Source organism: Pteronotus mesoamericanus, unplaced genomic scaffold, assembly GCF_021234165.1.
Source record: "Pteronotus mesoamericanus isolate MK-2021 breed Mesoamerican mustached bat unplaced genomic scaffold, CSHL_Meso_final scaffold_54, whole genome shotgun sequence".
Lineage (NCBI taxonomy): Eukaryota > Metazoa > Chordata > Mammalia > Chiroptera > Mormoopidae > Pteronotus > Pteronotus mesoamericanus.
This window is the reverse complement of record NW_026555321.1, coordinates 23,655,177-23,677,438: the sequence shown is the minus strand read 5'-3', so window position 1 is coordinate 23,677,438 and position 22,262 is coordinate 23,655,177. Positions and strand designations below refer to the sequence as shown.

Genomic DNA, 22,262 nt, shown 5'->3' with positions numbered 1-22,262 from the left:
CAGGTGGGGGAATACATGCTGTTTTAATTACACAAAGAGGCCATTTACTATTAGGCCTCCTTTGGGAACTTCCATGGCCTACTGATTTGATCATCTCTGGAATGCTTTTTTTTTTCTTTTCTTTTCTTTTCTTTCTTTTTTTTTTTTTTTTTTTTTTTTTGCTTCCTGCCCAAATGGCTCCTAGAAATTGCACCTGTTGTGCAAGTCCCAGACTTTATTTGGATTTATATTCAAATTGGTGTTATTCTGTCATTGACTTAAGTATAGCACTGTAGCCATGTTTTTTGGTTGGCTTTACTGTCAGGATGTCATTAATCTAATGGGTGACTAAAATTTATTTGGGGCCTTAAGATTGTTGAAGATCAAGCTCTCCCCACTGGTGACATATCGTAGAGGAATTTAGGTATCCCTGCAGAACTACAGTAAAAATATATTGGTCCTGATCTTTTTCCTGCAAATAGGATCATGTAAAAGGCATTAGCCAGATCACTAATAGTATACTAGTTTCCCATTTGGGTTGCCATTGTTTTAGTGACAGTGATAATGTCAGGGACTGCTGGAGCCAGAGCTGAAATTTCATGTTTAACCTGTGGTAATATGTCTGCCTCCAAGTTCTGGAGGCCTTACACAGTGGCCAGACGGGGCTGTTAAATTTTGTTAGAGTGATTATCAGCACTTCAGCTTGCATTGTCTTCAATTAACAGAATCATGTCCTTTTCCCCACCATATGTTTGTTGAACAATGTCCCATATTTTGGCCACCTCTGCAGTTGGTCAGGAATGCACTTGGCCCATTATACTTGAATGTCTCGGTGTGGTTCATACCCTGTGAAGCAATGGTGGTATTCAGTATTTCACACAACCAAAATGTTAGTATCTATTAGATACTCACTCAGTGGTAAGAACCGTGATTGTTAGCACCTGAACTGGTCCAAAGTGCTCCATCCACAAACGCATGAAGACTTGTCTCCCATGGGGAACAACACCCTCCCCAAAACCACCCAAAGTCACTATTTTAATCCTGCCTCTTTGGGGACCTGATATTATTGTCATTTGTACACCAGTATCTGAGAACCCTATGAAAATCTGCATTCAACCCCCTCCTTATTCCTTCTATCCTGACAGGAGCAGAGGGCCTCTGGTGAGGACCCAGAGACCTTGTCCCCTTGCCCAGCTGTGTTATTCAGCCCTAGACATTTGAATCTGCAATACTCTGTCATCAGACAGATGCACCAGCCAGGCTGCTTGAGTCTTCCCTGGTTCATGTCAGTGTCTGTCTTACAGTTTTCATACTCACTTTCAGAGGACTTCATTTTAACAGTTTAACTTTGAGCAGTGTCATTGGTAGTTTTCCATTGAGAACAGGTATTGGAGTCCTGCAAACAACATGGATCAGGTGAAGTTTCCTGCGTATGACTCCTTTACTTCTTTCACAAATCATTTTTAACCCCTAAATTACCATGGGAGTTGGGGAGTGGGCATAGGAGCACAAAGGCAGCCAAGGGTCAGGAGATAGTTTCTCTACTCTTTTTAGGACCCACTTCATATTTCCACCCTCATCCATTGCATCAGCTTATCCTTGTTGACAGGGAGGTTATTTGCATCCCATTTATCCCCATATGGCCAGAGGGAAGCCAGTACCTTATTCAGTTAATTAATGCCACTCCATCCCCAGAGTTGGGACCGCCCTCTCAATGAAGCTGATGAGACAGTTTGTTTAATCCTTGCCTGATGATACATTCATTGATTTTAGAGAGAGAGGGAAAAAATCGGTTGGTTGCCTCCTTTACCGTGACAGGGATCAAACCTGCAATCCAGTTATGTACCCTGACCGGGAATCGAACTGTAACCTTTCTGTGAGCGGAGCAACGCTCCAACCAGCCAAGCCACACTGAACCTGCTGGGCATGGCTAACTAGACTTTTAGTTTCTACCATGCTGTGGTATGTTTTGTTATTGGTGACTCTCTCTCTTGGTAAGGAAGTGTTCCAAGCCCAAGGCCCACCTCTCTACCTATCCACCCATCCATTTATTTATTTATTTAAAATGATAAGACAAGTTATTTACAGCATTAAACAGGTAGTAAAAGTAAGCCAGCTGGGCTGTGTAGACTCAGGAAGCACACTACAGAAGCAGATAAAGGGCCCTTGGAGCTTAGGAGAAAGGCAAAGGTAACACGCCTCAGGGGAAGAAGAGGTGGAAGAAAGGCCCTGACATTGTCCCAAGAGGAGGAGTGCCCCAAGCCCCATTCTTAATGTGGCCAAGTGGAGGCCAATCTTGCTGCAAGACTGCTTTTCCTAGCACTACATAGTAGTGTCCCTCTTGAGATTAAGCCTTTTCTTCTTAGCACATAAAAATGAAAAGATGCAAGAAATTTTTGGAAGTGATGGATATGTTCGCTGACTTAATTATAACAGTATCATGCATGTATGCATATGTCCAGAGTCATCAAAGAGAAGTTTTTTTTTTCTATTATGTTTCAATAAAACTGGAAGAAAAAAGACATTTCTTTCTACTCCCTTCACCTCTGCCATATATAAACACCCCTCTCCTTGACAAGACACCTGAATTTGGTTTACTTTAACTCTTTCAAAGTATTCCCACTGAATATCCAATCAGCATTTTCTTCCTGAAGCATGAATTTAAAAGAACAACTCATGCTCTGGCTAATGTGGCTCAGTGGATTGAGCGCCTGCCTATGAACAAAAAGGTTGCTGGTTCGATTCCCAGTTAGGGCACATGCCTGGGTTGCAGGCCAGGTCCCTGGTTGGGAGCATGTGAGAGGCAGCCCAATAATGTTTCTCACATCGATGTTTCTCTCCCTCTCTTTCCCACCCCCATCTCCTCTCTCTGCAAATAAATAAATCTTTTTAAAAATTAAAATAAAAGTACAACTCATTATGAAATTGTGTCATTAGGCTTCCCAATACTTTTTATAGGTCATAACATTTTTCTTCAAAGATAATTTTGCAAAATTGTCGGTAGGTGAATGAATCTCTTACAAATATTATACAGCCCTCTCCCTCAAAAACTCACTTTACTTTTATGTTTCTTTTTTGTTTTCATATATTTATGTAATTATACATTCAAAAAATAATTATTTAGTAGTGACTATGCATTAGGCACTGTGCAAAGCAGCATTCAGAATCTAATAAAATTTTGTGTGATGGAAAAACAAAGCATTCAGGTACTATAATAGAAATATCTTCAGAGGATAGTTGAGCAGTTACCAAAAAGGCAACTGAAGTTTTCACCTAGTTAGGTTAGTTTACAGTTTTTTAAGGCACCTTTATGGCTAGCACTTCACTTACTTGTTAAGTGCCTATAATATAGACAGGGCATGCAATAGGTGAAGAACCAGGATTTGGGAGGAAAGGTATTGGGAGGCATCACTGGACAAGGTGAAGATAAAACTTGATTGATGTCTTTGCTCTACCTGTAATTTGCTGTGTGAACTTGGATAGATGGAGTAATTTCATCTTTTTGGCTTTTTTTTTAAGTATATAGTTGGAGACAAGTAAGGAAACTGCTTACGTGCTTACATCTGGGGTTGTTATTTTATATTGAGACGGCTATCTTTAGACTTTTGTTCATCCGTTGTTGCTCTCTTGTGGTTATGTAACACTTTTGTTGGTTTACCGCCTGTTTTGCCTTCAGGAATACCACGTCCTATGAAGCATCTCCATAGATCCCCATGGGCTATCCTTCAGCCTTGCTGTCCATGGCAGTTACGGGGTGGGCAAAAGTAGGTTTACAGTTGTAAGTGTGTGAAACAGTTTGTCATGTATTATTTATTAATTATTGTACCATTTATTTGTATTGCAACCATAAACCTACTTTTGCCCACCCCTGGATTCTGTCCCCCTTGCATCTAATAGTCTCTATTGTGTGTGACCTTATCATCTCTTGGCTATTGGAAGCTAAGTTCTGTTCATCTACACTCAGCCCTAGCCTATAAAACACAGCCACTATAGAGCGTCTAAGTAATGCCTATGCCTCTATCAGAAGTCTTTTTCTTATTGCTTTGGTAAACAAAGTATTCTGTGGGCCCTCCTGAAAAACATACTCAACTGTTGGGTCTTCTGAGCTCATATAATAGATCCTCTCTGGCATGCTTACTTTCCTGTGTCTTTAAATTTCTTCTTTCATAGTCTGCCACAATTCTGGCATCTGTTGCATTTAATATGCACCATTGCCTTTTCCAAAAGCGATCCAACAATATGTTGGGCCATTTCCAGGTACCTTTAACAGGGCCTTAAATGCCAAAAACTCCTCTATTTTTTTATTTCTACTCTCTGGTCCATTACCCCCAGCATCCAGTCCCTAGCATATTCTCTTGTTTTTTTTCTGCTTCAGATTGGCCCATTCCTTTAGCATTTAGAGCATATAATCTTCCTCCCTTAGCAGACAGAATACTTTCCATTTGGGCCAGGCCGAGATTTGATCTTAGTCTGATAGCTGCTAGGGGAGGTACATGTAGATCATGCAGAGGGCGACAGACATTGTCCTTAAGGCAGGGCATACTGTCCTCGAAAAAGGAATATGAGCTTTATTTTCAGGCCCATGAGTTCATGGGAAACTTGGAGTTAAAGGTTCTCAGCTGCATCTACGGAGATATTCTTTAGACTCCCATCTCTTTCCTATATGGTCCTGGCTTTGGCATGGGAGACTTGGCCTGGGATGCAAACTCTCCTTAAATTCTACTACCCTGAAAATTGAGTCCTGGGCCTCGTCTTCAATATAATCATCAACTCTTTATCTGCAAGAGATATGTGTCTCTTTAAATGTTGCCAGAGAGGCAGCGTTTGCTTTAAATTGGTGATTAACTTGTCATTTTCCTTCTTTAGGATACCAGTGATGCCTAGCCATGCAATTCCATAGTTCTTACTTATCCTGCTCCTTCAGATTCTAGGCATGTCCCCTTTCACCCACAGGTGAACTAGAAAATGGCTTCTATTCAATAACTGGGTCCTTCTTCATAGTAATTCATCTTTCAAGTGATCCAACCCCAGAATCCAATCATTGACCAGCTTCCTGGGACCACCATCTAAGTACAAACTGTTTGGCTCACAAGCTTAGAAGCCAAGCCTGAGTCAGAAATTTCTGTGCTAGTGGTACTTTGAGGTTTGTACTCTTAGAAGCCTGTGAGAAAATGAGGAAAATAGGATAAAGCAGGAAACACTAACTGAAATGTGATTTATAAGTTTTATCTCAACAAGATCGCACTAGGAGATTTGAAGGATAAATTGCACCTCAGAAATTGTCCTGCCCTGAGACGAGGAGGTTGTGCCTTTTTATTCTATGTCATTCCTCTGTGGGCCTCAGCCTGGAGGAGAGAAAGGGTGTGGACAGGAGAGAAGGGGAGCATAATCTCCCAGGAATCTCTGTGCCTAGTGCGTTTTTTCAGCTGTGGCCAGTTCTCTACAGAGGGGTATAGATATGAACCATTAGCAATCAACACTGGAGGAAAGGGGAAGATTAGGCTCCTATATGGGGATCTACCAGGGGCAGTAACAGCATCTACTACTGGTGTTTCAGGTACCTCCTGTGTGCTAGAGATTTTAACCAGCAAACATCTACTTCAGTGATATGCTAGAGTTACCTTGAATCAGCTTGCAAGAGAGTGATTATGCACATCCTTCACGAATAACATCTCATTGGTAGCTTGAAATTGACCATGGCGTGATTATTTACATCACAGAAATCTGCAAATGCAACAATTCAGGGCCCCATCCCCAGAGCTGGTTGTTTAAACTTTTACCAGCATACCCCAGCATTTAATCCTTATAACAACCTTATGAAGTTGGTATCAACATTTTGTAAATGAGAATATTAGAGTGATTACCATATTTTGCCATGTATAATGTGCTCTTTTTGCCCAAATTTTTTGGGGGAAAATAAGGATGCACATTATACATGGGTATAATTATTACATACTATGGACATAATAATTCTATGTATAATGCACACAAAACATGAGTGTGTTTATGCATGCAGCGCATACATGGCAAAATACAGTAATACCCTTGCTGTAGTTAAGCTATAGAATAGGAAATAAAATCTAGTTTTGTCTGACTCCAAAACTCCTACTCCTACTAGTAGGACTCCTACTGTTACAGCACATTGCTGCTTTTTGAAAATAGAAACTTCCGTCTTTGAACCTTTTTTTAAATTTAATCTTTATTGTATTTTTTTTCCATTATTTCTTTGAATCTTCTGAGAGAGTGGGCTAAATTTGTAGATGATTCTGAATACACGTTGATCACCATCATCTACTCCAAATTAATAACTTGATTAAAGATAATGCACTAGGAAATAGGATCCCTGGGACTCTTTACTGTTTCATTTTGCCTGTTTTAAACATTGTGCTGTTTATCTGTTTTCTAACAACTCTTTCTGAATTGTAAAAGGCATTCAATAAATATTTGTTAAATGAATAAATGATGACCTTTAAAGTATAAAATGAGATTTTTCTGCAGGATTATTCAGTAGTTATGTGAATGTAAATTGGAATACCCCTGAAACTGAAATAATAGGTTAAAAACTCTCAAAGTGCCACAGTATAAGGTGGATAATACTCCATGTTGAATCAGAGTTGGTAGATGTTTGAAAAGGATGTAGGTTACTTTCAAGTATCTAAGTGGTTTTCGGTGCATTTTTAATTAATGTAAGTGAAACACAGCTGATAAAATTACTGAGTTTGATCCTATGTTGAATTACAATGTGAAGTAATTGAATGTTAAGCTGAAAATTTAGTTTTCACAAAGACTTGAAAATCTTTTCAGTCCTTTTGGTATGGAATTAATCTCTTCTTTTGTGTTTTTATTTGTATTTCTATAGCAAGGAGAAGTCAGGCTGAAGTGCTTGAAAGCTCTACAGAGTCTATATACCAATAGAGAATTATTCCCCAAATTGGAGCTATTCACAAACCGATTCAAGGTAAGCTATCAAGAATGCTTAGCTTATTTTATTTTTCACTTTAAAAATGCTAGTTGTAACTAGTTGAGCAAATGACATTACCACCACAAGTGTTTAGCTCATATTCTTTATTCCATATTCTTTAGATAAACCTGTATTAAGTAGGTGAATGAATCTCTGCTTTACAAAATACATTACCAACGGGAGTTCCTATTTATTGCCTCCAACAGAAAGCTCTCTTGCTTAAAACAAGATTGTCTTTATTACAGCTTTTTTATAATTATCTTAATTTTGCAAGTTAATTTTTATTTGTCTTAGTATGAGGGAATGCCAGTCGATGAGAAAGATTTTAGATTATGAACATTTATTCCGAATACTTCCTTTGTGTGAGTAGGGGTATGATATTGCAGTTTCAGGATTAAGGCTTTCCATTTAATTTATCTTTAGTCTTGCACATACTTGCCCAAAGATTTTTCCTTAGGTCTGTCCTGACTTATTTTCTGCTTGTGGTTGATTTGATTTCTAACTTATTTTCAGGATCGCATTGTATCAATGACACTTGATAAGGAATATGATGTTGCTGTGGAAGCTATTCGATTGGTTACTCTGATACTTCAGTAAGTGTAATTAAACACTTAATCTGTTGATACTGTAATATCCTTTTTCCCAGCATTATTGATGTAATTCAAATATATTACCCTAATATGAAGGATGGGGCAAAAGTAGGTTTAATAATACAAGAATATCCCTTGTATTTTGTGTACTCAGAACTGTAAACCTGCTGTTGCTCCACCCTCCTCTAATCACTTTAGAGTCTACTTTACATTTTAAGGTTAGGTTTGAAACAAAATGTTTTCTGTTTTTCTCTCTTTTTGTTTTTTATTATGACTATTTCTGTTTCCTCCATATAAAAGTTCTTTTATGCTCTGGCTAAGTAGCTCCGTTGATAAGAGCATTGTCCCAGTACACCAGGGTTGCAGGTTTGATTCCTGGTTAGGGCACATACAAGAATCAACCAATGAATACCTAAGTAAGTGGAACAACAAATCAATGTCTGTCTGTCTGTCTGTCTGTCTCCCCACCACTCCCCAGCTTCCCCCACCCTTTTTCTTTAAAAATTAATAAACATTTTAAATATTTTTAAAAGTTATTTTATATAGGAAATACCAGTGAAGAGACTAGTCCAGCAAAAATATCAATGAAGAAACATACCTTTCTATTTAAAAAAAAAAGAGGAAAATGGCTTCAAAGGGATAGGTTTTTCAAATAGGCTTTTTTGGAATGGTATAAATGTAGGAGAATGGAAATAAGGCATTTAAATTGTATCACTAATATGATAGAGATTTTAAATAGTAATAATTTTATTTATAGAGCTTTGACCAAAAACTAGGAAGAATTTATATGAGAGAATGTAGATCCTAGCCAAGTCATTACAAATTCTCACCCTCCCTACTTTGTGATTCCATGTCTATCATGTACCAATACTATCTATACCACTGTCTATTGTTGTTTTGCTGTCTTTTTTCCTCTTTTCTGCTCTTTATTATTGTGGCTTTATAATATAGTATATGTTATAAATTTGGTCACCTCTTACTGGGTGATTCCTTCTTTAACTTTTTAAAATCCACTGAGCTACTTGTGGATTTTTTATTTCCTTCTTCATGAATTTTTAAAGTACAGTTGTTTAGTTTTTCAGAGACTTTGGCTAGGATTTTAAATATTGGAACTGCATTTAATTTTATGATAAATTTAGGAAAGAATTGAGGGTTTTTTACAATTAATCATTTATACATGAAAACTGCATTTTTTAATTCACAACTTATTAGGTCTCTTATATAAGGTTTAAATTGATTCATAGAGGTATTGTCTATTATTAGGTTAATTTTTAAATACTTTATTGTTTTATGGTCATATGATTCATATTTAGTCTCAAAAATGTTTTCTGCTCAGTTTTTGCTGAGTCAGAGAAACCTTTAATTTTTATGTTAGTCTTATATATGCAACCTATTATGCTTATATGCATCTGTACATTCTGATGGTTTCTTAAATCTGTTGGGTTTGCTGTGTAGATTATTGTATCATCTGCAAACAGTTTCAGTTTTGTCTCCTTTTTTGTTTTATTCTCTTGTCTAATTGCATTAGCCAGGACTCCAAGCACTATAAAAGTATTACTGATAGCAAACGCTTTTTGTTCTTCCTTTTTTTTTTTTTTTTTTTGTTCTGTAGAAGGCATCTAAAGTTTGTTTCTGTGATTTCTGAAATTCCTGTTTTTTGTTTTGTTTTTTTTTTAAGATTTTATTTATTTAGTTTTAGAGAGGGGGAGGGAGGGAGTAAAAGAGGGAAAGAAACATCAGTGTGTGTTTGCCTCTCGTGTGCCCCGAGTGGGAATGGAACTGGCGACCCTTTGGTTCACAGACCAGTGCCTAGTCCACTGAGCCACACCAGCCAGGGCTGAGATATGTTTTGATATGTGATAAAAGTTCTTTTATGTTCTGTTTTCTCACATTTTTCTGTCATATATTGATAAGGCTGAATCTAACTGACAGACTTATCTAACAGTAAACCACCCTTGCATTTCTACAGTAAATCCCATTGGAACATGATATTTGGTTTTGTTGTATTTTGCTTAAATACATGTTATATGTAACATTTTATTTAGGATTTTCACGTATGTGTTCATATGTAAATATGACATGATTATTTTCTTGTCTATTATCCAGCTTCAAAATTAAAGTTATTCTATTTTTTAAAATAAGTGCAATAGTTTCTTGCCCTTAGCTGTTCTGAAACAAGTTTATTCTAACAGATATTATTTTTTTCCTTGACACTATGACAGAAACCTTTTGTTAAAGCCCTGTCAGTCTTTAGTTATCCTTGAGGAAAAGGTCTTTGGTTACCATTTCTACTTCTACAATGATTACCTATCTAAATTAACTTATTTCTTCTTGTGCTAATTTTAGCTTTCTATAAATTTCTAAAATTATATCAATTTCATCACTGTTTTCAGATTTATTATTTTATAACTTATTACTTCATAAAACTTTGTTATTGTTAATTGGTTTTATTTTTAATTATATTTTATTGATTATGCTATTATAGTTGTCCTGATTTTCCTCCTTTTGCCCCCCGCCACATAGCAGCCCCGCTCCTAAGGCAGTTCCCGCACCATTGTTCGTGTCCATGGGTCATGCATATAAGTTCTTCAGCTACACCAGTCCCTCTATTGTACTTTACATCCCCATGACTATTAAGAAGGACCTGTTTGTCCTTCTTATTTACCTCACCACTTCACACATTTCCCCATACCCTCCCTCCCATCTGGCAACCATTAGAACACTCTCTGTATCCATGATTCTGTCTCTGTTCTTATTTGCTTAGACTGATTTGAGATTCAGTTGTTGATAGATATGTATTTATAGACGTTTATTCATAGTTTTTATTCTCCTTTCCTTAAATAAGTCCCTTTAACATTTCATATAATGGTATCTTGGTATTGATGAACTCCTTTCATTTTTTCTTACCTGGGAAGCTCTTTCTCTGCTCTTCAATCCTAAATGATAGTTTTACTTGGTAGAGCAATCTTGGCTGTAGGTCCCTACTTTTCATGACTTTGACTATTTCTTGCCAGTCCCTTCTACCCTACAAAGTTTCTTTTCAGAAATCAGCTGATATTCTTACTTACGGGAACTCCCCTACAGGTAACTAACTTCTTTTCTCTTGCTGCTTTTAAGAGTTTCTCTTTATCTTTAACCTTTGGCATTTTCATTATGATGTGTCTTTGGAGTGGGCCTGTTTGCATCCATCTTGTTTGGGACTCTGTGCTTCCCAGACTTGGATGTATATTTCCTTCACCAAATTAGTTTTCTTACATAATTTTTTCAAATTTCCAGTTTCTTGCTCTTTCTCTTCTCCTTCTGGCACCCCCATGGTGTGAATGACTTCATGAAATTGTCCCAGAGGCTACTTATACTATCCTCATTTTTTTTCATTCCTTTTTCTTCTTCTTGTTTTGAATGGTTGTTTTTTGTTTCCTTGTATTCCAAATTATTGATTTGTTCTCAGCTTCATTCATGATATTCTTGTTTCCCTGTAAATAGTTCTTTATTTCAGTTAGTGAATCCTGTGTTCCTGATTGTATCTTTTTTATGCTGTTGAGATCCTCACTAATTTCCTTGAGCATCCTAATAAACAGTGTTTTGAACTCTGTATCTGATAGATTGCTTATCTCCCTTTTGTTTAAGTTCTTTTTCTGGAGTTTTGATCTGTCCTTTTCCATGGAGGATCAGCTGTGCAGGGGCAGGGTGGCAGTGCTCAAGCATGTTCTATAGCTGTCCACTGGGTGTGCAGGCCCTGGGGTTTCCTGGCTGGTTGTATGCCAGGGTCAACCTCCGCTTGTGTTCTGCCCAGGGCCACCCTGCATGAGCTGTAAAGGAATCTGAGACAGCTGCTACTGGCTGCTACTTGTGCTGGGTTTGGACATTCTCCTATGAAGCCAAGCTGTGAATCTAACTAGACTGGCTGCTACTAGTGCCATGCCTGGGGCCACTTGGCAGGAGGTACGGGTACTGGGATCTTACTGAGGCTGGCTGTTGCTTGTTTGATAGAATTTAGGAAGTTGTGAATCATGAACCAAGACCAGCCATTCATATGGAAAAGTCACGGTTAATAGTTTGGGTGGACCCATAGTTTGGGAGGGATGGAGCTTCAGGGGATCTCCAGGGCAGGGCCAATTGATGGAGTCTCAGATATGGCACCTGCCTAACTGGCTCTATCTATAGCTCTCTGAAGGGAGGGCTCAGAAAAAGGACAGTGGCGTCTGCCCAGCTCTCTGTTTGAGGTTGTCCCCAGGCTCCCACCTTGATGTCAGACACTTCAGTTCCTCCCTCTATGTCACTTGTGTCTTTTAAGCTGCAACTCTATTGCTGGAGCTCAGAGAGAGTGAGTCTAAGTAAGGTCATGTGTGGGTTCTTTTAAGGGAAACTGCTTGAGACTCCAGAAGTTTCTTCCACCTACTCAATCCCCACTGTTTTTGCCGATAGAAGTTATGGGGACTCATCTACCTATCTTTGGAACCCTGGGCTTGGGGGCCTGGTGTGTGTCAGGAACACCTCACTCCCAAGGTATCCTTCCCAAGTTTTTATCCACCACATGTGGATGTAGGGCCAGGTCATTTCACATCTCTGCCCCACCTACAAGTCTGGATGAATGTGATTTATTCTGTAGTTTTCAGGCTTCCGTTCAACTCATATTCTTGTAGTTTGGAGTGATGGTGGTTCTGTATTTTTGTTGTAATTTTAATGTGGTTGCACAAGGATGGAAGCCGTGTTTATCTTGACTCAGTTGCTCTTTTTAATCCTTTTTACTTGTATCCTCCTTTTTCATGATCATTCATGCCAGAGGTTTGCCCATCTTACTACTATTTTCAAAGAACTAGTGGTTTTATGGCTCATTTGTTTCCTGGTTTTTAATAATCATATTTAAAGTAGAATAATGTATATATCTTTAAGTATTACATTATTGATCTCCTGAAAAATTGGACATAGACTATTTTCATAGACATTTATTAATGTTTTGATTACCTTTATAATTTCCATTTTAGTCATAGATTTCAGTATTGTTTTTGTTGTACACAGGTATATGTATATCAGTTTTTTAAAGCTGTCCTTTCTATTTTATTGTTTTATCTGAGAATGTGTTCTGAGTGGTTTAGTTAATTTTCTAAGAAAAACATATGCCTACAGGGTAAGGCAAAAGTAGGTTTATAGTGGTCAGTAAGCAAAACACATTTTACTCTTCTATTATTTATGAATTATCTTATTTCCCATGTCATTCAAATTATCTATATCTTTGCTTATTTTTAGAGGGATATGTTAATGTCTCTTAAGTACTGTTGTTAAAGTTGTTGCTTATTATACTTCATAGTATATATATAGGGACCTGTATGTTCATGATTTTTATACCTTCTGATCGTTTTCATTTTATTGTTACATATAATTCTTCCTTACCATTTATGAAGAATTTTTCCCCTTCCAAATCTATTGTAAAATAATAGGGCCCCTAGTTATATTGTATTTGTAAATTGTATAATCTTATCAGTAGCTTATCAATATCTTTCCTTGAACAAAAATGTATCATGATGTTCTACCCACGTACCTGTTTCACTGGAATTGCCTAGAACAGTGATTTTCAACCTTTTTCAATAGGACAAGAATAAAAGAAAAGGCAGTGACAAATAGAAAATATCTGATTGACTGGGGCCACATAGTCAATCTTGTTTGGGGTGAGAAGGCCCAGAGTTGGGTTGGCCTTTGGGAATTGGCTGGCTGAATATACTGTGTTTCTGGTCAGGCGGAACATTTACAAGGACACAAAAGTTGTATAAGTTTTAGTTTGATGATGTGGCACCCTGGGCAGACTCTAGGCCCAACAGACTCCATCTTGGGCCCAGAAATGTATTTTAACAGTCCCAACTTTTGCTTGTCCTCTTAACCAACAGTTTTATTCCTTTTTCATCTCATAGCACACATAAACTAATTTCCTGAAATTCTGCAGCATACCAAAAACTATATATTTTGCCATTCTTACCAAAAAAAATGGGTATAATTTTTATTCATTCACACCTGATGGCTATTGTGTTGGTAATTGTCATTTTTCTATTTGACAGTCTAAGGGAAAAGAGGTCAGTGCCCTTGACAAAATATTGAAGTCTTGCACATTTTAAAAATTCTTGCAGCACAACATTTTGCATCTTGTGGCACGCAGGTTGAAAATATCTGGTCTGGAATTTATAATGTTAAGGATATACATTTTTTCCATTTCCTTGCTTATGTAGTTCCAATACTCACCTGTTTAGACAGGAGTAAACGCTCTCAAGATTTTTTTCTGTTAGTTTACTTCCATTAAGAGTGTTTTCAAACCCTCTGAGATCATGTTTAACCAAAAATATCTTTCTTTCGTCCTGAATGTAGAAAGTTTTTGCTGGTTTCAAAAGTCCTTTTTAAAAGCACTTTTCTTCATTTTCATTGGAAGAGGTAAGGGCAGAACATGTCTTATTTAAAAGGTACAGTTATAGCTCTCCGGCTCTCTTTGGTATCCTAATCCATTAGGTACATCAGCCCTTTTGTGTATTCCTTAGAGAACCTTTGCCCCTTGAGATATTTACAACTACAGTTTCCAGAGTGGTCAATGCCTGCTCTGACTTATTTACTTTGTAATTCAGCCCCTAGCTCTCAGGTTTCCTCTGTTGGAGTTGCTTGCCCTATAAGTAGTCTTGTTGGGCAAAGTCTTTTCAAACTATTCAGGCTCTCCCTATCCGGCCTACAGGAAACATGGACCACTTAAGGATAGAGGAAGTACAACTCTGTTGTAACCCTGTCTTCTTAATCTACTAGGATGAGTTGCTCCAGTCAGCTTTTCATATTTAGACCTTTTTAAGCCCTGCACAAAGTACCATTTCCTAAACTTCCTCACAGCTGTTAGGAATGTTTATAAATGTTTCATAGTGACTCTATGAAACTTTATGCTTCAGTTTGGCTTGGGAAGAAGAAGGTTTCAGTGTACCACAACACTCTGACAACTTTTTCTTGAAAGAGATCCACTCTACCCATTAAAATGTTCAGTCCTCTAATTTCTGTTTATATAGTATTTTTGTAAGTAATGAGCTGAGAAACACAAAACCAGCTTTTCAATCTCTTACATCATTTACATGAAATAATCTGGCCTTATTTTTCTTGGCTTATGGGATATCTACTTCCCAAAATAACAGGTAAAGTCAAATTTAACATACTCTCATACTTTTTTTAAATTCATTTTCTGTTTATTTGTTAATTCTTCTTCTTTTGAATAGATTTATTTTTCTCTCATTTATGAGCTTAGGTCCTGAGGTGTCTTATTAAAATTTTATTCCTACAAGTTTAACTTTCTCCTGAGGGAATTAGCTAATTGAGCTGATGATATATAATTGGGTGAAGGGGTTAAAACTTAGGCCCTAGCCTTGTGCCCACCTTTACAATTTAGGGGTATAAGTTGGGCATGTGCAAAAGTCACTCTAATTTTATGTATATTTGACAGATACCTCCGCTTCCTTCTAGCTTCTAAGGCATCTCCAGGATTGAATTTTGGGGAATGAGCTTATACCTCTACATGTTGTCAAGAACCTGTACAGACAAGAATTCTATACTTCATTTAGTCATTGCTAATCTACACTAACATCAGACATTTTTAAGGATGTGAATAGTCAGGAAATAGGTTTTCCTTCTTTGGAAAAAAAATACTGAAGGACACATTTAAAAAAAAAGAAATGGCTCAAACTGTAAGAATACATGAATGGAAAGGTAGGGAATTTCTGTTGGTAAAGAATTGATTGTGACTACTGAATCAGTTTTATTTAAAAAGATTAACCCTGGCCAGTTAGCTTAGTTGGTTAGTTGTCCAATAAATAGAAAGGTCGCAGGTTCAATTACTGGTTAGGGCACATTCCTTGGTGTCAGGTTGGGTCCCTGGTCAGGGCTCATAGGTGAGGCAACCAGCTGATGTTTCTCTCTCAAATCAGTGTTTCTCTCCCTTTGTCTCTCCCTCCATTCCCTTCTCTAAGCATATCCTCAGGTGAGGATGAAAAACATTAATTAAAAAGAAGACTAAATTGTATTGTAAATATAGTGACAAAACATTTTTAAATAGTTATGGAGAGAAGCATTACATAGCATAATAATAATTTAACTTTATGAAACAAGGACAAATGTAGTTCTAGTACCTATCAACAAAAATCTCATGCACAATTCAAGAACTAGAGCTAATTTTAGCTAATATATATTCTAAGACATTAAATTCATTCTTTATGGGTATGTGTGAGAAGAACTGTGGATAATTTGTTTTCTTTTACCTGTATTTTCTGAATTTATATAATGATATGAGAAATACTACTTTCAAAGTAGAATTAAAAGATGAAAATAAAATCAGTATGCCTTGAGCTTTTATAATGAACTTTATAAAAGTTAGAACTGAAAATAAACATCTGTTTTGACTCAGATGTTACTTTCTGAATTTTTCAGTGGAAGTGAAGAAGCTCTTTCCAATGAAGACTGTGAAAATGTTTACCATTTGGTGTACTCAGCACATCGCCCTGTTGCTGTGGCAGCTGGAGAATTCCTTCACAAAAAGTGAGTTAGTTATCTTTGAAACCAGGTTCTACTTCTATGTTTTGTTTTGTTGTTATTTTAGAGTCTGTAGAAGAGTAGTGGTAACTGAAAACAATGCTAGAATTGACCATTTCAAATTTTAAGGAATATAATATCCTCACAGACTTTGTGTACATCATGAATCACGTCCCTGGGAACAATGTTCTTTCTGACATAACCCTTTTCCCTGAAATTTAGAAGGATGGTTCCCCTCTAGGGGTGATTAGAGATTGGGGAAATGACATGAAGTGTAGAAAATCTCCCCCTGGTAATTGGTATTTTATTTTATCAGTGTCTTTTTCATTTTAAAATTCTGAGTTCTCATCTTACTTCTCAACATTTATAAATCTAAAAATCACCTTGAAAATGCCCAGCTTTTCATCCTTTTCTTTCCCCCTCCTTTCTATTGAGATGAGGATTATTTTAATCACTAATCCATAGCGATGCCAAAAATTATATGTACTGTTGCACTTTAATTAAAATGCAAAACCTCGTCTACTTTTGACAAAACACAGAGCTAATGAGAGTTTATGAATATAATTAAATATTCTTTTGAAACATATTTTTGATCGTGGTCTGTATATGTATCTACTATACAATTTATCAGTAGGCTAGTTCATTCTTAAAATATAAACATGTTTTTCTGTGTTTTATTTTTGTTTTTTAATTTATAGATTTAATATAGTTGGAGATGATTGGCTGGTGAACCCAAAATTCTAGGACATATTGTAATTTGTGATTAATATGTGATATAAATCAGGCACTAGACAACTGTTGTAGATGGATGATTAATTTTGATAATGAGAAGGCCTCCATCCAGCATGTGGATCTTAGTGCTGCAATAAAAAACTGTTCTCTACTCAGTGGTACCTCTCAAAGTTGCGTCTTTGTGAAAAAATTTCATGTTTAAGACGGAAGCTAGCTACTAGTATGTGGTGGTAATTAAAGTGGGAAAGAAAGTCAAGATTTTCAGGCATGACTTTTAAATTAACACATTGAATTTGCCAGTGACTCTGACATCTAGGGCTAATATAGTGCTGTTTCCATATTTATCTTGAGGTATGCTTTGTCATAAATATTAAGGGTATACAGAAGTTTTAACTTTGTTTTCCAGGACTGTTATATTCCCCTTAGTTTCCATTCTGTACTTACTTTTCAAAAGGCTTTGTGTATTTAGAAAAGCTTTATTGTTTCTGTATTTTCAAAAAAAAATTGACTAAAAAAGGTTGTTCTCTATAGTATAGAGTCCATAAACCGGCAGCACTTGAGTCAGAAAGAGCCTTTTATCTGTATTGCATTTTTGTAAGTATGAAAATACTTGCTAAAATTTTTAAATGGAATATTTTACATAAAATCCACATGTAAAGCCTCCATTATTTTCATTTCTTTGTGAAAATGACTCCAATCCCTATTTGGATAAAAGCTTCACTTTATAAGCTTGTTTTATGCCTCTGTCCTGGAGATCCTCACACTTTGAGAACTTTTGATTCTTAATGATCTTTTTTTTTAAATTTTAAATTATATTAGACTGATTATGCTATTACAGTTGTCCTGATTTTTCCCTCTTTGCCCCCTCTACCCAGCACCCTCCCACTTCCTCAGTCAATTCCCCCACCATTGTTCATGTCCATGGGTCATGCCTATAAGTTCTCTCCCTACTTCATTTCCTATACTGTACTTTACAGTCCTGTGGCTATTCTGTAACTGCCTATTTGTTCTTCTTAATCCTCTCACCTCTTCACCCATTCCTCCACATTTGGATCTGGCAACCATCAAAACGCTCCTTGTTTTTCATGACTTTGAATATTTCTTGCCAATCCCATCTAGCCTGCAAAGTTTCTTTTCAGAAATCAGCGGGTAGTCTTTTGGGAACTCCCCTGTAGGTAACTAACTTCTTTTCTCTTGCTGCTTTTAAGATTTTCTCTTTATCTTTAACCTTTGGCATTTTAATTACGGTGTGTGTTGGAGTGGGCCTCTTTGTATCCATCTTGTATGGGACTCTCTGTGCTTCCTGGACTTGCATGTCTCTTTCCTTCCTCAAACTAAGAGAATTTTCTTTCATTATTTTTTCAAATAGATTTCCAGTTTCTTGCTCATTCTCTTCTCCTTCTGGAACCCCTATGATGTGAATGTTTGACCTCTTGAAATTGTCCCAGAGGCTACTTACACTAGCCTCATTTTTTTTTTATTCCATTTTCTTAATGTTCTGGATTGTCTTTGAGTTGTTGAGTTGTTGTTGAGTTGTTTTTGCTTCCTTATGTTCCAAATCATTGATTTGATTCTCAGCTTCATCCACTCTTACTTTTGTTTCCCTGTAAATTGTCCTTTATTTCAATTAGCATACCCTTCATTTCTGGCTGGATGTGCTTTTTTTGCTGTTGAAGTCCTCACTAATTACCTTGAGCATCCTAATAACCAGTGTTTTGAACTCTGTATCTGATAGATTGTTTATCTCCATTTCCTTCAGCTCTTTTTCTGGAGTTTTGACCTGTTTCTTTGTCTCCACATTTTAGCAACCTCCTTGTGTTTGTTTCTCTGTATTAGGTAGAGCTGCTTTGACTCCATGTCTTGGTAATGTGGCCTAATGTATTAGGTGTCCTGTGGGGTCCAGCAGCACAGCCTCCCTTATCACCCAAGCTGGGTACTCAAGGTGGGCCCTTCAAGTGAGTTAAGTACACCCTCCTCTTGTAGTTGAGCCTTGGTTGCTGTTGGCAGGTTTATGAGTGAAATTTGCCCAGGCCAATCAGCTTCAAGGACTAGCTGTGACCACTGACCACCAACCTCTCTGCCCTCCGTAGGAGATCAGCTATGCACGGGCAGGAAGGCGGTGCTCTGATGTTGTCTGTAGCTGTCCCCTGGGTGCGCTGGCCCTGGGGTTTCCTAGGTGGTGCAGGCCATGGTCATCCCCCACCAGTGTTTTGCCCAGGGTGACCTTGCATAAGCTATAAAGCAACCTGAGACGGCCGCTACTTGTGCTGGGCTTGGAGATTACCCTGCAAAGCCAGGCTGTGAATTTCAGCTTGCTGCTACTAATGCCTGGCCTGGGCTCATTGAGGCCTGTTACTGCTTCTCTGAGAAGATTTAGTAAGTTTTAAGTTTTGAAGCATGAGCCAAGACCAGGCATTCTTTCAGAAAAGCAGCTTGGGGAATCTGTAAGTTAGGTGGGGCAGGGTCTGGGGATCTCCAAGGTGGGTCAAACAGTGTTAACCAGGTTGATGGAGTCTCAGCTATAGGACCAGCTTGCTAGCTCTGAGGGGAGGGTTTAGAAAAGGGACAGTAGCCTCTGCTTGCCTTGATGCCAGACACTTCAGTGCCTCCCTTTTTGCTTGTGGTGCTTTTCAAGCTGCTATCCCAGTGCTGGAGCTCAGAGGAAATGAGCCTGAGTAGGTGAGTCCAAGTGTGGGTTCTTTAAGAGGAACTGCATGGGGCTCTAGCAGTTTCTTCCACCGACTCGATCCCCACTGGTTTTTACAGCCAGAAGTTGTGGGGACTTAACTTCCTGGCACTGGAAAGTGCCTGATGTGGGGCTGGGACTCATAGCTCCTGAGACATGTCTCCCAAATTTTTATCCACTCACATGGGTGAGGGACCAGTGTGTTCCACATCTGTGCCCTTCCTGGCAGTCTAGATTGATGTGGTTTAATTCTGTAGTTGTCAGACTTCTATTCAATTTGATTTCTGACAGTTCTGAGTGATGGTGGTTCTATATTTTAGTTGTAATTTTGATGTGGTTGTGCAAAGAGGCGAGCCATTTATGCCTATGCTGCCATGTTGACTGGAAGTCCTTAATGATCTTTTTGGACAGTCTCCCTTGATTTAATGTTCTGGTTTTTAAAAATGTTAACAAGTAAGCTATAGAGTAGCCCCTGGAATTAGATGATTAAGTTTTGTTTTAAAAATGCATACATGCACATACACTAATGGTTGTTTTGTAGTCTAGTTGATGATCTTCACCAGGTATCAAAAAAATACTAAAATTTGGCTGAAATGAGTATGTTAATATGTCATCAAATATTATATACTTTAATATTTGAACTATTAAGCTGACTCCTTAGTACCTTATGTTTACTTACAATGAATGCAATTATCCAAACTTGTACATTTTATTTATAAAGGACCCTCGTATTTTCCATTTGTTCCTCTTCTGAAAGCCACCCAAATAAAGAAAACTTTCTCTTAAGCCGGTCTACTTATGCCAATATTCTTCTAGGTAGTACTGTAGAGTGCGAGGGTGGTCTGACCTAGCACTGGGTGTACGCAGTGCTATTCTGCGGCTTCCAGGGCTAATCCAGGTGAGGTGGAGCCACTATGGTCCAGAATACAGGGATCCCCAGATTGACAAGGAATATTACTGAAAGCCCTTGGCAGACCTGACTAACAGAAATTCTAGCAGGAGCTTAGAAAGACTCAGCTTATCAAAGCTGCCCCAGCAATGAAAACAAGCTCTGTGTTTCAAGACCCATTGGATCGGTAAATTCACCAACATGATGATGAAAGGAGGAAAGTACTGGCCAGATCCCACATGACAAAGACTCTGGAAACTGTGAAAAGAAAGCAGTTTGAGAAGTACCATGCTGCTTCTTCAGAGGAACAGACAACTATTGAACACAACCCCTACACCATCTTCCACCAAGCACTGAATAACTGTGAGCCTGTGATTGGGCTGGACCCATCCTCAAGGGTGATCATTTCTACCAAGTCCCTGCTGCTATCTGACCAGCGTCGCTGCTTCCTGGCCATGAAGTGGATGATTACTAAGTGTAGGGAGAAGCACAGGTGGATGCTGATGCCAGAGAAGCTGTTGCATGAGCTGCTGGAGGCTTTCCACAAGCAGGGCCCCGTGATCAAAAGGAAGCATGAAATGCACAAGGTGGCTGAGGCCAACCACACCCTGGCCCACTACCGCTGGTGGTGGGGAGGGGAGGCTCCAGAGGAGCCCAGGGCTCTGCTGCAAGAGGCAGCGTGAGCCACTGCTCATGAAACCTACCTGTGTTGAAGTATGTAGTTCTTTTCTAAGGGCAGGTAGGCCTCACAGCAAGGATGGAGCAGTGTGTTTATTGCTTTAGTCCTTCCTTGCGTGCTAGAATTTACTCTCCCTGCCCTATCTCCTTGCAAAGAGGCAACACAGGGACTTCAAGTTCCCCCAAGAAACTTAGAGTCCATCCCGTCTTTACTTCCCTCTACTTAGGGTGGACATTTGGGTGATGAAAAGGAAGAATTTTCATATCAGAAAGGTTTATTAGAAAATTCTCATCCTGAACTGGAGCATGTGATGCAGTGCTGCCACTCATTAAAACTTGCGGCGGGAAAGAATAATACTCTAGCTCTTCCTGGTTTTTGGTTCAACCCTTGGTTGGGGCACATACAGGAGCCAACCAAACAATCGATGTTCTCTCTCTCTCTCTCTCCCTCTCTCCCCCCCACCTCCCCCACCTCTAAATCTAATAAATCTAATAAAAAATTTACCCTTAGGTGAGCATTAAAATGAAAGATAATACTTTAGTCTCCCCTTGCTATACACTTTCTCCTTCCTCCACAAATACTCAGCTTCTCTGTACTCATTTTCTGCTTAAGATTGGCTTATTTTTATGACACATGAAATTATTCTTTCCTTATTCACTTATTTAGCCTCTCATCTGATAGACCCATTGTGATGTCCATATCTAAATTAACACATTCTATATCTTCATCCCTAGTTCCTTGTTTTTCCTTATACCAACTAAGATATTATATATTTATCTACTGTTTATCTTCAACCACCAGAGTGAGAGCTCAGTGAAAACAGCAATTTTGTCTTTGTTCACCGTTATATTTCTTTTACCTGGAGCAAAACCTGGTAATAAGGCACCTTTAGCAGTCTTTAAATTGTATTAGAATAAATCGTTTTAGCAAATAAAAATTTTCAGGTCATTTCTTTGCCATATTTTAGAAGTTTTGTCGCTAAGTGGTATTTTAATAAATTTAATGTTTATGTCATTTTACTCAATACTATTGAGCTAGTGAGTACTGTTTTTAGGTAATAGGCTAATAAGTACAGAAGTATACAAGAAGTAGTCATGATTGAAAGTATGAATTTTTATATTATTGCTGGAACATTTGACTAAATACTACAATTTCTTGACTGAAATCAATATGCGAGGAAATAGAACTCTTTAAAATTATATACTCTC

The 22,262-nt window shown here is 37.9% G+C and overlaps 1 protein-coding gene and 1 pseudogene across 3 annotated transcripts in view; both read left to right on the top strand.

Annotated features, from left to right (window-relative positions):
• The window catches only part of STAG1 (STAG1 cohesin complex component), a 373,948-nt gene that overhangs the window by 252,071 nt on the left and 99,615 nt on the right, over positions 1-22,262 (top strand). For all 3 annotated transcript variants that reach the window (XM_054595514.1, XM_054595513.1, XM_054595512.1), the window contains exons 11-13: positions 6,839-6,937; positions 7,454-7,533; positions 15,967-16,074. In XM_054595514.1, coding sequence (XP_054451489.1) covers positions 6,839-6,937; positions 7,454-7,533; positions 15,967-16,074 — 287 coding nt within the window. The remainder of the gene's footprint in view (positions 1-6,838; positions 6,938-7,453; positions 7,534-15,966; positions 16,075-22,262) is intronic.
• On the top strand, positions 19,198-21,058 carry LOC129088450 (28S ribosomal protein S7, mitochondrial-like; annotated as a pseudogene).